This window comes from Hyla sarda, chromosome 1, assembly GCF_029499605.1.
Source record: "Hyla sarda isolate aHylSar1 chromosome 1, aHylSar1.hap1, whole genome shotgun sequence".
Taxonomy (NCBI): Eukaryota; Metazoa; Chordata; class Amphibia; order Anura; family Hylidae; genus Hyla; species Hyla sarda.
In genome coordinates this window covers 55649443-55665735 of record NC_079189.1, presented here as the reverse complement: position 1 = coordinate 55665735, position 16293 = coordinate 55649443, and the positions used below count along the sequence as shown (strand labels likewise).

The window sequence follows — 16293 nt, the reverse complement described above, 5'->3', positions numbered from 1 at the left end:
TGAATTACCTTCTGTTTCAGTAATACAATTGTTAATATATAAAGGAACTCTTTTTTTTATGACAACACTTACGTCCAGTCCACTTCGCTTTCTTGAAGATCCCAGTCTTGTTACCACACCGCACTTTAAATTTATCATTGAAAACTTGTTTTGGGAACTCAAGCTTTACAGTCACAAGTTTCGTCCCTGAGTAACAAAAGATGCTTATAAATAAAAAACCCACATGCTTCTATCTTAGTACAGTATAATGGCTGAAATAACCATAGAATGGCTGAGCCAAGGGCTAATCCTTCCATTAAAGGGTGTCTGTCTCAAGAGGACCTCTTAGCTCACCTGACGTGTCTGTTTTTGAAAATAATTGTATCTCCTATGAACCATTTTTTTTTAGAACTCTGAACTGTCTTTTATTCCACCTGAAAACATGAAGAAACTGACAACCTGATATTACCATCCCATGTTCCATTCCAATCAGCGCTGACAGTATAAGACTATGTAAGGACAAGTCCTATTGACACCCAGTTGTCAACTTATTTATACATATCCAAGTGGTATATAGAGTGTCACGATGCCGGCTGGCAGGTGGTGGATCCTCTGTGCCAGAGAGGGATTGGCGTGGACCGTGCTAGAGGATCGGTTCTAAGTCACTACTGGTTTTCACCAGAGCCCGCCGCAAAGCGGGATGGTCTTGCTGCGGCGGTAGTGACCAGGTCGTATCCCCTAGCAACGGCTCAACCTCTCTGGCTGCTGAAGATAGGCGCGGTACAAGGGAGTAGACAGAAGCAAGGTCGGACGTAGCAGAAGGTCGGGGCAGGCAGCAAGGATCGTAGTCAGGGGCAACGGCAGAAGGTCTGGAATCACAGGCAAGGAACACACAAGGAACGCTTTCACTGGCACTAGGGCAACAAGATCCGGCGAGGGAGTGAAGGGGAAGTGAGGTGATATAGGGAAGTGCACAGGTGTAAACACTAATTGGAACCACTGCACCAATCAGCGGTGCAGTGGCCCTTTAAATCGCAAAGACCCGGCGCGCGCGCGCCCTAGGGAGCGGGGCCGCGCGCGCCGGGACAGAACTGACGGGGAGCGAGTCAGGTACGGGAGCCGGGGTGCGCATCGCGAGCGGGCGCTACCCGCATCGCGGATCGCATCCCGGCCGGAGGTGGTAACGCAGCGCCCCGGGTCCGTGGAACCGACCGGGGCGCTGCAGTGAGGGAAGTGTAGCGAGCGCTCCGGGGAGGAGCGGGGACCCGGAGCGCTCGGCGTAACAGTACCCCCCCCCTTGGGTCTCCCCCTCTTCTTGGGGCCTGAGAACCTGAGGATCAGACTTTTGTCCAGGATATTGTCCTCAGGTTCCCAGGACCTCTCTTCTGGACCACAACCCTCCCAATCCACTAAAAAAAAAGTTTTTCCTCTGACCTTCTTAGAGGCCAAGATCTCTTTGACAGAGAAGATGTCCGAGGAGCCGGAAACAGGAGTGGGAGGAACAGATCTAGGAGAAAAACGGTTGAGGATGAGAGGTTTAAGAAGAGAGACGTGAAAGGCATTAGGGATACGAAGAGAAGGAGGAAGAAGAAGTTTGTAAGAGACAGGATTAATTTGACACAAAACTTTAAAAGGACCAAGATAGCGTGGTCCCAACTTATAGCTCGGGACACGGAAACGGACATATTTAGCGGAGAGCCATACCTTGTCTCCAGGGGAAAAAATGGGAGGAGCTCTTCTTTTCTTATCTGCGAATCTCTTCATGCGAGAAGAAGCCTGTAAGAGAGAATTTTGGGTCTCTTTCCATATGGTGGAAAGATCACGAGAAATTTCATCCACAGCGGGCAGACCAGAGGGCAAGGGGGTAGGGAGGGGGGGAAGAGGGTGACGGCCGTACACCACGAAAAACGGAGATTTGGAGGAAGATTCAGAGATTCTGAAATTATACGAGAATTCGGCCCAAGGTAGAAGATCTGCCCAGTCATCCTGGCGGGAGGAAACAAAATGTCGTAAATAGTCACCCAAGATCTGGTTAATTCTCTCTACTTGTCCATTGGATTGAGGATGGTATGCAGAAGAAAAATTTAATTTAATCTTGAGTTGTTTACAGAGAGCCCTCCAGAATTTAGACACAAATTGGACGCCTCTATCCGAGACGATCTGTGTAGGCAACCCGTGAAGACGAAAAATGTGTACAAAAAATTGTTTAGCCAACTGAGGCGCTGAAGGAAGACCAGGAAGAGGGATGAAATGTGCCATTTTGGAGAATCGATCAACGACCACCCAAATAACAGTGTTGCCATGGGATGGGGGTAAGTCAGTAATAAAATCCATACCAATCAGAGACCAAGGTTGTTCGGGGACAGGTAGAGGATGAAGAAAACCAGCGGGCTTCTGGCGAGGAGTCTTATCCCGGGCACAGATAGTGCAGGCTCGCACAAAGTCCACCACATCAGTCTCTAGAGTCGGCCACCAATAGAAGCGAGAGATGAGTTGCACAGATTTCTTAATGCCCGCATGACCTGCGAGATGGGAGGAGTGACCCCATTTGAGGATCCCAAGGCGTTGGCGTGGAGAAACAAAGGTCTTTCCTGGAGGAGTTTGCCTGATGGAGGCTGGAGAAGTGGAAATCAGGCAGTCAGGAGGAATGATGTGTTGAGGAGAGAGTTCAATTTCAGAGGCATCTGAGGAACGAGAGAGAGCATCGGCCCTAATGTTCTTATCAGCAGGCCGAAAGTGAATTTCAAAATTAAATCGGGCAAAGAACAGAGACCACCTGGCCTGACGAGGATTCAGCCGTTGGGCAGACTGGAGGTAGGAGAGGTTTTTGTGATCGGTGTAAATAATAACTGGAAATCTTGATCCCTCCAGCAGATGCCTCCATTCCTCAAGTGCTAATTTAATGGCTAGAAGCTCTCGATCCCCGATGGAGTAGTTCCTCTCCGCCGGAGAGAAGGTCCTGGAAAAAAAACCACAAGTAACAGCATGCCCGGAAGAGTTTTTTTGTAGAAGGACAGCTCCAGCTCCCACTGAGGAGGCATCAACCTCCAATAGGAAGGGTTTAGATGGATCAGGTCTGGAGAGCACGGGAGCCGAAGAAAAGGCAGACTTGAGTCGTTTAAAGGCGTCTTCCGCTTGAGGAGGCCAAGACTTGGGATCGGCATTTTTTTTTGTTAAAGCCACAATAGGAGCCACAATGGTAGAAAAATGTGGAATAAATTGCCTGTAATAATTGGCGAACCCCAAAAAACGTTGGATGGCACGGAGTCCGGAGGGGCGTGGCCAATCTAAGACGGCAGAGAGTTTATCTGGGTCCATTTGTAGTCCCTGGCCAGAGACCAAGTATCCTAGAAAAGGAAGAGATTGGCATTCAAACAGACATTTCTCTATTTTGGCATAGAGTTGATTATCACGAAGTCTCTGAAGAACCATACGGACATGCTGGCGGTGTTCTTCAAGATTGGCAGAAAAAATCAGGATATCGTCCAGATATACAACAACACAGGAGTATAGGAGATCACGAAAAATTTCATTAACAAAGTCTTGGAAGACGGCAGGGGCGTTGCATAGACCAAAGGGCATGACCAGATACTCAAAGTGTCCATCTCTGGTGTTAAATGCCGTCTTCCATTCATCCCCCTCTCTGATGCGGATGAGATTATAAGCACCTCTTAAGTCCAGTTTGGTAAAAATATGGGCACCTTGGAGACGATCAAAGAGTTCAGAGATGAGGGGTAGGGGGTAGCGGTTCTTAACCGTGATTTTATTAAGACCGCGGTAGTCAATGCAAGGACGTAGAGAGCCATCTTTTTTGGACACAAAGAAAAATCCGGCTCCGGCAGGAGAGGAGGATTTACGGATAAAGCCCTTTTTTAAATTTTCTTGGACGTATTCAGACATGGCAAGAGTCTCTGGGACGGACAGAGGATAGATTCTGCCCCGGGGTGGAGTAGTGCCCGGGAGGAGGTCAATGGGACAATCATAAGGCCTGTGAGGAGGTAGAGTCTCAGCTTGTTTTTTGCAAAAAACGTCCGCAAAGTCCATATAGGCCTTAGGGAGACCGGTTACATGAGGAAGCACAGGGACACGGCAAGGTTTACTGGGAACCGGTTTTAAGCAGTCCTTGGAACAAGAGGGCCCCCAACTCTTGATCTCCCCAGTGGACCAATCCAGGATTGGGGAATGGAGTTGAAGCCAGGGAAGTCCAAGAAGGATTTCAGAAGTGCAATTGGGGAGGACCAACAGTTCAATCCTCTCGTGATGAGATCCGATGCACATTAGAAGGGGCTCCGTGCGGAAACGTATAGTACAGTCCAATCTTTCATTGTTTACACAATTGATGTAGAGGGGTCTGGCGAGACTGGTCACCGGGATGTTGAACCTGTTGACGAGAGAGGCCAAGATAAAATTTCCTGCAGATCCAGAGTCCAAGAAGGCCACAGCAGAGAAGGAGAAGGCAGAGGCAGACATCCGCACAGGCACAGTAAGACGTGGAGAAGCAGAGTAGACATCAAGGACTGTCTCACCTTTGTGCGGAGTCAGCGGACGTCTTTCCAGGCGGGGAGGACGGATAGGACAATCCTTCAGGAAGTGTTCGGTACTAGCACAGTACAGGCAGAGATTCTCCATGCGGCGTCGTGTCCTCTCTTGGGGTGTCAGGCGAGACCGGTCGACCTGCATAGCCTCCACGGCGGGAGGCACAGGAACAGGTTGCAAGGGACCAGAGGAGAGAGGAGCCGGGGAGAAGAAACGCCTCGTGCGAACAGAGTCCATATCCTGGCGGAGCTCCTGACGCCGTTCGGAAAAACGCATGTCAATGCGAGTGGCAAGATGGATGAGTTCATGTAGGTTAGCAGGGACTTCTCGTGCGGCCAGAACATCTTTAATGTTGCTGGATAGGCCTTTTTTAAAGGTCGCGCAGAGTGCCTCATTATTCCAGGATAATTCTGAAGCAAGGGTACGGAACTGTACGGCATACTCGCCAACGGAAGAATTACCCTGGACCAGGTTCAACAGGGCAGTCTCAGCAGAAGAGGCTCGGGCAGGTTCCTCAAAGACACTTCGAATTTCCGAGAAGAAGGAGTGTACAGAGGCAGTGACGGGGTCATTGCGGTCCCAGAGCGGTGTGGCCCAAGCCAGGGCTTTTCCAGACAGCAGGCTGACTACGAAAGCCACCTTAGACCTTTCAGTGGGGAACTGGTCCGACATCATCTCCAAGTGTAATGAACATTGGGAAAGAAAGCCACGGCAAAACTTAGAGTCCCCATCAAATTTATCCGGCAAGGATAGTCGTATTCCAGAAGCGGCCACTCGCTGCGGAGGAGGTACAGGAGCTGGCGGAGGAGATGATTGCTGGAGCTGTGGTAGTAACTGTTGTAGCATAACAGTCAGTTGAGACAGCTGTTGGCCTTGTTGCGCAATCTGTTGTGACTGCTGGGCGACCACCGTGGTGAGGTCAGCGACAACTGGCAGAGGAACTTCAGCGGGATCCATGGCCGGATCTACTGTCACGATGCCGGCTGGCAGGTGGTGGATCCTCTGTGCCAGAGAGGGATTGGCGTGGACCGTGCTAGAGGATCGGTTCTAAGTCACTACTGGTTTTCACCAGAGCCCGCCGCAAAGCGGGATGGTCTTGCTGCGGCGGTAGTGACCAGGTCGTATCCCCTAGCAACGGCTCAACCTCTCTGGCTGCTGAAGATAGGCGCGGTACAAGGGAGTAGACAGAAGCAAGGTCGGACGTAGCAGAAGGTCGGGGCAGGCAGCAAGGATCGTAGTCAGGGGCAACGGCAGAAGGTCTGGAATCACAGGCAAGGAACACACAAGGAACGCTTTCACTGGCACTAGGGCAACAAGATCCGGCGAGGGAGTGAAGGGGAAGTGAGGTGATATAGGGAAGTGCACAGGTGTAAACACTAATTGGAACCACTGCACCAATCAGCGGTGCAGTGGCCCTTTAAATCGCAAAGACCCGGCGCGCGCGCGCCCTAGGGAGCGGGGCCGCGCGCGCCGGGACAGAACTGACGGGGAGCGAGTCAGGTACGGGAGCCGGGGTGCGCATCGCGAGCGGGCGCTACCCGCATCGCGGATCGCATCCCGGCCGGAGGTGGTAACGCAGCGCCCCGGGTCCGTGGAACCGACCGGGGCGCTGCAGTGAGGGAAGTGTAGCGAGCGCTCCGGGGAGGAGCGGGGACCCGGAGCGCTCGGCGTAACATAGAGGAATGGCACTACACGCAGTTCTATAAAAAGATGCTTCAGAATTGTAATTTCATGGGGAATACATGTATTTACTAAAGCAGAATGGTCAGGAGCCCTTTAAGGGTATATTAACACGGGCATATGTTTTGCGAGTTTCCCGCTGCAGGTTTTTTACATTTGATTTCCACAGCAGAAGATCTGCAGCAGCCCCTATTGAAGGAAAATCTGCCACGGCTAAAACCTGCAAAAGATGCACCCATGTGAACATACCCAAATGGTATGTTGACGCGTGCATATTTTCTGCTGCAGACCTGCTGTAGAAGATTTTCTTACCTATTGGCAGCAAAATCTGCAGCAAAAATAGGCATGTGTGAACATAATCCTAAGGGGTTTTCCGGGGATAAACCTCGGTCCCCAGGTGTGACGTGATCTGGTTTCCCACTTGTCACTCTTCCTGATGTCACATCGTGGGGGACCAAGGTAAGAGAGGTATGCCTTTTTCATATTTATAGCACCCCCTGCAAAATATAAAAAATATGCATATGCCCAAATAATCTCTTTAAAGTAGGAAAAGAGAGGTGTATACAATCATATTGCTGGAAGGAGCTAGTTATCCTGATTCGGGCCCTCACAAGCCCAGGAGGTCCTGCCCAGCCTAGCAAGAGCCCAGGTTAGTCCAGCCCATGTCTTCATTATCTACTAGGTGTCAGTCAAACAAAGTAGGCAGATGTAAGTGGGTTAGAGGGCGGTAATAAAGCGGACATGGGCTGGACTTACCTGGGCTATTATTATGCTGAGAAACACCCCCCTGGACTTTCAAGCCTAATTTGCATGATAATAAAAAAATGTCCTATCTCGGCAGTGGAAAGGACTAGGAAGATTAAAAAAAAGGGGGCCCAGAATCCTGATAGCTATCCCTGTTTTTACACCCATGTTTTTTTGCTAACAGATCCTCATGATGTTTTGATAAGACACCCCTATGTGTATTTAATAAATATAAATCAGGCACCAACCTGGCATTAGCTCAGATCTTGCCATCAAAGTCAAGTTGTTGCATTCTTGGGTTTTTCTTCTTCCAGGTTTGTGATATTTTGATTGTTCTGGAGCTTTTAGATGAAGATAAAGGAATTCAATATTACCAGATAATCAACTATGGCATTCACATATAGGGGCATTTATCATTATGGTAGTGGCAAAAACTAGCAAAATGTCGCATGATTTTTTGCGCACGGAAGGTCCTGGCCCAAAAATGATATGACCTTTTCCTCTTTTTTGTAGTGCTCTACAAGCTGGTGGAACTTTGTGGCGGAGGGTTTATGAAGGGCTTGGCTCCGTGCAAAGGGGTGTGATCGCAAGTTTGCCAAATTTTACACAGTTTACACTTGCTAGTAAGCATACACTGTGCTTGAAATCTCCACCAGCTCAGAGGTGGAGGAGATTTTATGTAGAGCGCACAAGCATTTTGGGGTATTCATTTACAGCGGCAGCAGAGATGCAGGTCTTGATAAATGCTCCCTTTAGTGTATATAAGAGTTACAAGTGCTGAATAAGCTGTGATATATTTAATTATGTCGTTTCTACTAATGTATATAGTGGAAACAAGGGCTTAAAAGTGACCATTCTTAAAGCAAAATTTAGAATGAGGCCTCATTCCACCATAAACTCTTTTATGGGCATGTGAGACCCCCAATAATATTGATCTTTGCTCTGTCTTTTATGCCTTTCCCTCTTTAATTTATTTTCCACTGCAATAAGATGGAGATGGGTTCATTGAATGCTCATCCACTTGGCAGCTATTGTGCATGCTACCCTGGTATTTATGATGATGAAGAGAGGCATACTAGGATTATCTGCATATCAATTCTAATCATGCCTTCTATTTTGCCAATTATATTGGTGATACCTGTAATAAATGTAAATGGTGATTTTCTATAATAACAGTTTTTGTCAAGAGGGTCATTTGGTAGCTTTCCAGCTTTTGGATCTCTCCAGTGTCATCTTTCAGAAATGTAATTTATATATGAAAAAACAATCTTGAAAGTGTTGTCCTGTTAAATCCCTTAAAGGGGTATTCCAGGCAAAAACATTTTATCCCCTATCCAAAGCATAGGGGATAAGATGTCTGATCGCGGAGGGGGGCGCTGCTGAGACCCCCCACAATCTCATAGACATGAATGGAGGGGGCGTGACGTGATGTCACATCCCCAGTCCCGAAAACCCGGAGGTTTCCGAGACTGGAGATTCAGCACCCGCAGGGAGATCACAGGGGGTCTCAGCAGCGGGCCCCCCCACGATCAGACATCTTATCCCCTATCCTTTGGATAGGGGATAAAATGTTTTTGCCCGGAATACCTCTTTATGGACACAAGCAATTTTCATTTTGGCGTTTTCGTATTTACATAGCTTTTCTATTATTGTACTACTTTAAAAGAATGGAAACTTTTTTTTTTTTAACAAAACAAGTATGCTTATAATGGCCCTATTTGGACCCCTATACATTTTATATTTTTCTGTCTATGGGGCTGTTTGAGGGCTCATTTTGCCCCATGTTTTCTTTATTTAGAATTAGACTTCTTGATCTCTTTTAAAATAAAATTTGGGTGTTATTATGTGACCAAAAATCAGCAGCTCTTTTTTTTTCCATTCACGCCATTTACCATATGAGATTAATAATTGGACAATTCAGCTTGGCGATACCAAACATGCTTGTTTTGTTTTACTTACACTATTATAAGATTACTTATACAGAGCAGTGCTAGCATTGCTCAGTTAGAATGGTGCTCTTCTAGTAAAGTCAACCTGAAAGAGACCCTACTAGCAGATTGCCGAGTGGCCAGCAAGGAGGCCTTTAGAAGGCTTCCGGATGGCATGGAAGCCAACTGCTAATATTAAGGGGTGGCCGCTCCTGTCACTTAACTCCTAAATGCCACGATTATGACATTTAGGATGTTAATGAGTGACATTAGCATGATTGATGATGTCAGTCATTGACTGTAATTGGTGGCTGCTGTACACTGCAATGTACAGTTCTAAGGCACAGCTGGCCACGCTGTACATATTGTCTAAGGGTTAAAAAAACATTTTCATATACCCTATTGGAAAATTCTGTTCAGGATCCTTATTTCTTGGTCAGAGGGATGAGTGGTTAGAAAGAGCGTTTCTTACTCTGGAGGACCTGCCCTGTCGAGCATTACACAGACACCTATTGATTTCAATGGACAATGTGTAATTCTTAATTTCGCCTGTGGTGGCACTGTAGAGAAACTGAACACTTACTGAAAAGTTTCTCCATAAACTACAACTGATCGCTGGGGGTTCCAGCTCCAAAGGGCCTTTCTAACTAGTACAGTTTACATATTCTATGTACATTAAATTACATTTGTTTTATTACTTATATTTGAAAACATTTTATAAAATTATTTGAAAATAAAGCAGATTATATCAGAAAATATTTTAAAAATACGCAGCAAACTTTATGTGCATGATGAATGACAAGTAGTAATCTTCATTTACAGGTCAGAATACAAACCTTTGTATTTCACGTCATGATTATTCAGTTCACAGACAATATCCGGTGGCTCAGAGTAACTAATAGGCTGCAGTCTGCATTTCCGCACTGGATGTGGCAAAACATCATCTGCACCTGTGTAATAACAGTGTAGATCAATGGCTTCATACTGAAATACTTTATACTTCCTACTAACATAACATCTAAGGCAGGGTTTACACCACAATTTCTGCCTCCAATACAGGGATACGTTGGGAAACTGTGAAAATGGCATGCTGACGTTTGTACGCTCGGACAAGCACAGGCACCATACATTTCAATGGCCCGTAGCTAGTGACTATGTACGGGTCATGATCTGACTGTATCTGAGTTTTAATAAGTGCTGCAAACCACACATCTCAGTCCAAGCCAAAACTTATATACACTTGCTAAATGACCTGAATGTAGTCAATATCTGACTACGCTCAGCCATTGTAATGAATGGGACCCCTGCCTGTCTGAGCATGTCACTTTGACAGTTTCCGCACGGAACAGTGGCCGACATAGCCCCTTCATGAGATACAAGAGGTTGGAATGTATCTCCATGTCTCCCATAGAGATACGTTCCGACCTCTGCAGGAAGCTGCGGCCAACACGCCCCCTCCATGTATCTCTATGGGATACATGAGGGAGCGTGTCGGCCACAGCTTCCTGCAGGGGTAAGAACGGCCACTTCTGGCAGACTGCTGGGGCCCCGTTAAGGAGATCACAGGGGGTCCCAGCGCTCAGATCCCCCACAATCTATAACTTATCCCCTATCCTCTGGATAGGGGATAAGTTATCTTTCACTACACTATTCCTTTAAGGACTACTCTATACATGGCTGTAAAATAATATAACTCCTTCTCCACAATATCATAAAATTTGGGCCAAAAGCCACAGGCAAAAAAAAAAAAAAAAAAAATTCTTTTAGGTGGGTTTGCACTGCCTTTTTGTCTTCGTTTCACTGTTTCTGTTACAGTACAAACAATGTTGCTGTCTACAAAAACATAGTCAACTACGCTATAAAATATATATGTTAAACGGAAACAAAAACATGTGAACTCACCCTTCTATAATTCCATTGTACTCATAGTTGTTGGGGGTCCCAGAGGTTTGGAGGATGGATTGTCAAAAGAATGTTCTGAAAAACCCCCTTAACTAAACTTGGACTAAGGCAGTTTGGATTCATGGCTTATTTTACATAGGATTTAACCCCTTAATGACCATGGATGTATATTTACGTCCTTGGCCGGCTCCAGATCTGTGAAGCTCGCTCAGAAGCTGAGCACGCTTCGTATCTGCGGGGTCCCGGTTCCTATCAGCAACCAGGACCCATGGCGAATACCGCACATCGCAGATTGGGCTGATGTCCGGTATTAACCCTTTAGATGCCGCAATCAAAGTTGATTGCGCATCAAAAACGTGAGAATACACTGCTGGTTAGCTCAGTGGAGCTAACAAAAACGGTACAGATAAAAACTTCAGATCATGGCGCAAAAAATTAGCCCTCATACTGCCCCATTCATGGAAAAATAAAAAACTTATAGGGGGTCAAAAGATTACCATTTTAAACGTATAAATTTTCGTGCATGTAGTTATGATTTTTTCCAGAAGTACGACAAAATCAAACCTATATAAATAGGGTATCATTTTAATTGTAAGGACCTACAGAATTAAGATAAGGTGTAATTTTTACCAAAAAATGTACTGTGTAGAAACGGAAGCCCCCAAAATCTACAAAATGACGTTTTTTCTTTTTCTTTTACATTTCACCGTAAATTTTTGGGTAAATGACTGATGTCATTACAAAGTAGAATTGGTGGCACAAAAAAAAAGCCATCCTATGGATTTTTAGGTGCAAAATTGAAAGGGTTATGATTTTTAAAATGTAAGGAGGAAAAAACGAAAGTGCAAAAACTGAAAAACGCTTTGTCCTTAAGGGGTTAAGGATTACTACATATTAGCCTTATGTGTATGAACTCGCTAAAGATTGTATTAATGTTTACTAGGAAGAAATGATAGATTATCCGCTTTATCTTCCATTAATTAAGACTAATGTGAATATACATACCTGGGGAAGGTTCACTAAAGTCCTGCACGGTTAATTGTATAATTTCATCTTTTGGGACCACTGTAAACAGAGAACATTATTACACAATACATCATAGGCTTCTATTTGGGTTTAACAACCATAAAATATATGTATAATTGAACAAAACTCAACTCTTCACCTCTCTCCATACACATTGCCTAGGGGGTAACATTTGATGCAGCCTTCAACTCCACATTATCGCCGTTGGCTGTCTGGGCATGCTGTAGTTTTGCAACATCTGGAGGTCCACAGTTTAGAGACCACTGAGCTAAATGATCCTCTGTGGCCTGTTTGCAAACATGCTCTTACTTTTCAAATCTATTCTAAACCTTCAAATGCCCATCAACCAAAGAATCCAATCTAAAATCTTCACCCTATTGGTTATATTACGTAACCCAATCTCGTGGTTGACACTAGGTTAAAGAGCCTATTACATTGTTCGAAGATGGCACGTTGAGGTCCACACAAATGATCACTGAGTTTTAGTAGGTCAGAACGAAGCGATGGGCCGATGAATGAGCATTTGCTTATTCGTTGACTGACTACTGGCCTTATTACACAAGGCAACATCGCCTATTCAGCTGATAATAGGCCCCCCTTACAAAGCCCCATCCAACTCTGCTCCATCCTACATGCCTTCTGTATCTCCCTACAAATCCCCATCCAACTCTGCTCCATCCCACATGTCTTCTGAAATTTCTACAAAGCCCCATCCAACTTTGCCTTATCCTACATGTCTTCTGTAACTACCTATAAAAGCCTCTTCCAACTTTGCTCCATCCTACATGCCTTCTGTATCTCCCTACAAAGCCCCATCCAACTCTACTCCATCCCATATGTCTTCTGTAACTTCCTACAAAGCCCCATCCAACTCTGCTCCATCCCACATGTCCTCTGTAACTTCCTACAAAGCCCCATCCAACTTTGCCTTATCCTACATGTCTTCTTTAACGCCCTATAAAAGCCTCTTCCAACTGTGCTCCATCCTACATGCCTTCTATATCTCCCTACAAAGCCCCATCCAACTCTGCTCCATCCCATATGTCTTCTGTAACCCCCTACAAAGCCCTATCCAACTCTGCTCCATCCCATATGTCTTCTGTAACTTCCTACAAAGCCCCATCCAACTCTGCTCCATCCCAACATGTCTTCTGCAACCCCCTACAAAGCCCTGTCCAACTCTGCTCCATCCCACATGTCTTCTGTAACTCATAATTACTACCAGATACCTAACCTACCACTATTCTTCCAATGATAATCTCCTATGTATGAGTTTAGTCACTTCTCACATATGAAACTTCTCTTGCGCCTCCTTTATATTCTGAATTTTCCTCCCCCCAACTAGTATTTCAAAACTACCCCAACCAGACATTTCTGGAGCTTTTTACATTGTTTTTGGTGCTGCAATATTAAGATGATTAACTTCTTATTTGTCTTTAAACCTTACTTTTTCCTATTTTGGGATGACATTGTAAACTCTTTAGAACCGATCACCAGGTTTCTATAGCGTTTTGTGTTTACATACAATGGTTTCAACATACAACGGTCAACCTGGAAACATTTAATATTAACTTGAGGGACCACTGTCTAATTGCTCCCCCCCCCCCCCAAAAAAAAACAAAAATAAATAAATAAACAAACAAAAAAAAACAAAAATAAAATAATATAACTATCTTTAGAACGTTTTTTTACTTCCCGCTTCTGGATGCCTTTATTTTGATACTCATACGCCACTGTAAGCACAATGGAGAAGATTTATCAAAACCTGTTCAGAGGAAAAGTTGCAGAGTTGCCCATAACAACCAATCAGATTGCTTCTTTCTCCTTTCAGAGGCCTTTTTCTAGAAGGAAAGAAGCAATCTGATTGGTTGCTATGGGCAACTCAGCAACTTTTCCTTTGGACAGGTTTTGATAAATCTCAATGTCAGGAAAATTGGGGCAAATTAAAATGAAGAAATATTTGCAATGAATTGCAATTCATATGTAGTTAACCAAGGATGTGACAATCGTTGAGTTATCAGTAAAGAAATAGCAGGTTGTAGACATAGAGGGAATTTTTGTCTTCTGGGATTAATAAGGAATAGGAAAGCTGTCAAGAAATATGATGCTTAGTAATACTTAAAAATACACAGATTTTCGAGTGCAACATCTAAAAAAGTCCAGAAATGACGAAAGAGAGAAATGAGAAAGGTATTGAAGTCATGGGACATTGATGTTATCTAGAGAGTGGATTTCAAGACAATTTATTGGGAGACAATGCAGATGAATGGACATTTATACTTGAGAAGCTTGAAGGAAAATGAAGAAGACAACCAACAACAAGAGGACATTGCTGTCAAACTTGGGTCTATCATTTTTATAATATGTCTTGACCTAGAATATAGGCTTGTTGCATGTCCATGTATTGGACTGGTTTAGGATAATATTACTTTTTAAGAAGACATTATTGTGGCTTGTCCAATTGTATTGCATTACTGAAGGCTTCTGTCTGCTTAGAAGAACAGTTTACTGAGTTAGGGTACGTTCACACGTACGCAGATTTGATGCGCAGGATTTTCTGCTGTAGATTTCAATGTAAACTAAATGACTGAGCACAGCTTCTAATCTGCAGTTACATATCCTGTGCATCAAATCTGTGCAGGATCCTGTACGTGTGAACGTACCCTTAAAGGAGAACTCCAGAATATAAAAATTGTCCCCCATACTGCCAGCAGAAAAAAAATTAAGATGTACATACCTTCCTTCACTCCCTAGGGCCTCAGGTAACCGGCTCCGGTCTCCGCCGCGATCCTCTTCCTGGTTGCCGGTGTTCGGCGAGTCATACTGCTCTCAGCCAATCACCGGCCACAGTGAAGTCCCGACTCGGCCGGCGATAGGCTGAGCGGCAGTGTGAGAACGCTTCAAGACACACAATTCTTCACTACACCGACACCTGCTACCGGGGCCAAAAACACACTGCCGCTCAGCCTATAGCCGGCCGAGCCGGGACTTCATTGCGGCCGGTGATTGGCTGAGTGCAGTATGACTCGCCGAACACCGGCAACCAGGAACAGGATCGCGGCGGAGACCGGAGCCAGTAACTGGAGGCCCTGGGGGAGGAAAGGAAGATATGTACATCTTTATTTTTTTATTGCCGGCAGTATGGTGGACAATTTCTATATTCTGGAGTTCTCCTTTACGGTTAAAGTCAATAATGATACCTAGGGAAGGTTCACTGGAGTCCTGGTCAAGTATTGCATCTTGTACGGTCACTGTTGTAAAAAATTAATATGAAATATAATGCAAAGATGTGGTGATATCTATTGTATATATTGCTATGCCATCTATCTATCTATCTATCTGTGTGTACATTATTTGCTGTCATGTGAGAAATACAGTAAAGTCAAAATTATTTGATCCCCTGTTCTTATTGATCTATAATTTTAATGGTATGGTTTTTTGTTTGTTTTTTAACAGTAAGAGACAGAATAACAACAACAGAATCCAGAAGAATGCATTTCAAATAAGTTATAAATTGATTTGGATTTTACTTAAATAAGTATTTGATCAATCAGCAAGATTTCTGGCTCCCGGGTGTCTTTTATACAGGTAACAAGCTGAATGAATTAGATGTTTATTGCCAGATTTTAGACCAGCCTGTATATGTACTTTCTTGTGCAGGGGGACCTTGCGGGTAATGCAGGATTTCAGTGCTTCACAATGTAGTTTGTTAGCAATTATTTTCTTGGTGACTATGGTTCTAGCTGCCTTAAAGGGGTTCTCCACTAGCCAGCGTTCGGAAGTAAATATTCCAAATGCTGTTTTCGCGCTGCGGGGGTTGGTCACACCCCTCATGACATCACGGCCATGCCCCCTCAATGCAAGTCTATGGGAGGGGGCGTGACGGATGTCACGCCCCCTCCCATAGACTTGCATTGCGGGGGTGTGGTCGTGATGTCACGAGGGGCGTTGCTGACCACTGCAGCGTGAAAACAGCGTTTGGAACATATACTTCCGAACGCTGGCCAGTGGAGTACCCCTTTAAGATTATTGACAAGATCCTCCAATGCAGTTCTGGGCTGATTCCACCTGGTTTTTATGATCCTTGAAACTCCACGTGGTGAGATATTGCATGGAGCCCCCGACCGAGAGAGATTGACAGTTATTTTGGGTTTTTTCCATTTGTGAATAATGGCATCAACTGTTGTAAACATCTGACCAAGCTGCTTGGCGATGGACTTTTAGCCCATCCCAGCCTTGTGTAGTTCTAAAATCTTGTTCCTGACATCCTTGGACAACTGTTTGGTCTTGGCCATATTGAATTTTATTGATTGCTTCTGTGGACAGGTGTCTTTTATACAGGTAACAAGCTGAGATTAGGAGCACTCACTTTAAAAGTCAAATACATTGCAATGCAAATCAATTCATAATTTATGTGAAATGTGTTTATTTTTATTTTTTTTATGTCATTATAGATTAATGATTTATTTGTCAAATGTATAAAATCCTCAAGGGATTA

The 16293-nt window shown here is 44.7% G+C and overlaps 1 protein-coding gene across 9 annotated transcripts in view; it reads right to left on the bottom strand.

Annotated features, from left to right (window-relative positions):
• The window catches only part of LOC130353397 (uncharacterized), a 143234-nt gene that overhangs the window by 10271 nt on the left and 116670 nt on the right, over positions 1-16293 (bottom strand). For 5 of the 9 annotated variants that reach the window (XM_056555059.1, XM_056555058.1, XM_056555062.1 and 2 more), the window contains 5 exons: positions 13471-13528; positions 11775-11836; positions 9704-9817; positions 7188-7280; positions 73-186 (listed from right to left, as the gene is read on the bottom strand). In XM_056555059.1, coding sequence (XP_056411034.1) covers positions 73-186; positions 7188-7280; positions 9704-9817; positions 11775-11836; positions 13471-13528 — 441 coding nt within the window. The remainder of the gene's footprint in view (positions 1-72; positions 187-7187; positions 7281-9703; positions 9818-11774; positions 11837-13470; positions 13529-16293) is intronic. The other 4 variants (XM_056555061.1, XM_056555064.1, XM_056555063.1 and 1 more) reach the window with 1 other exon arrangement.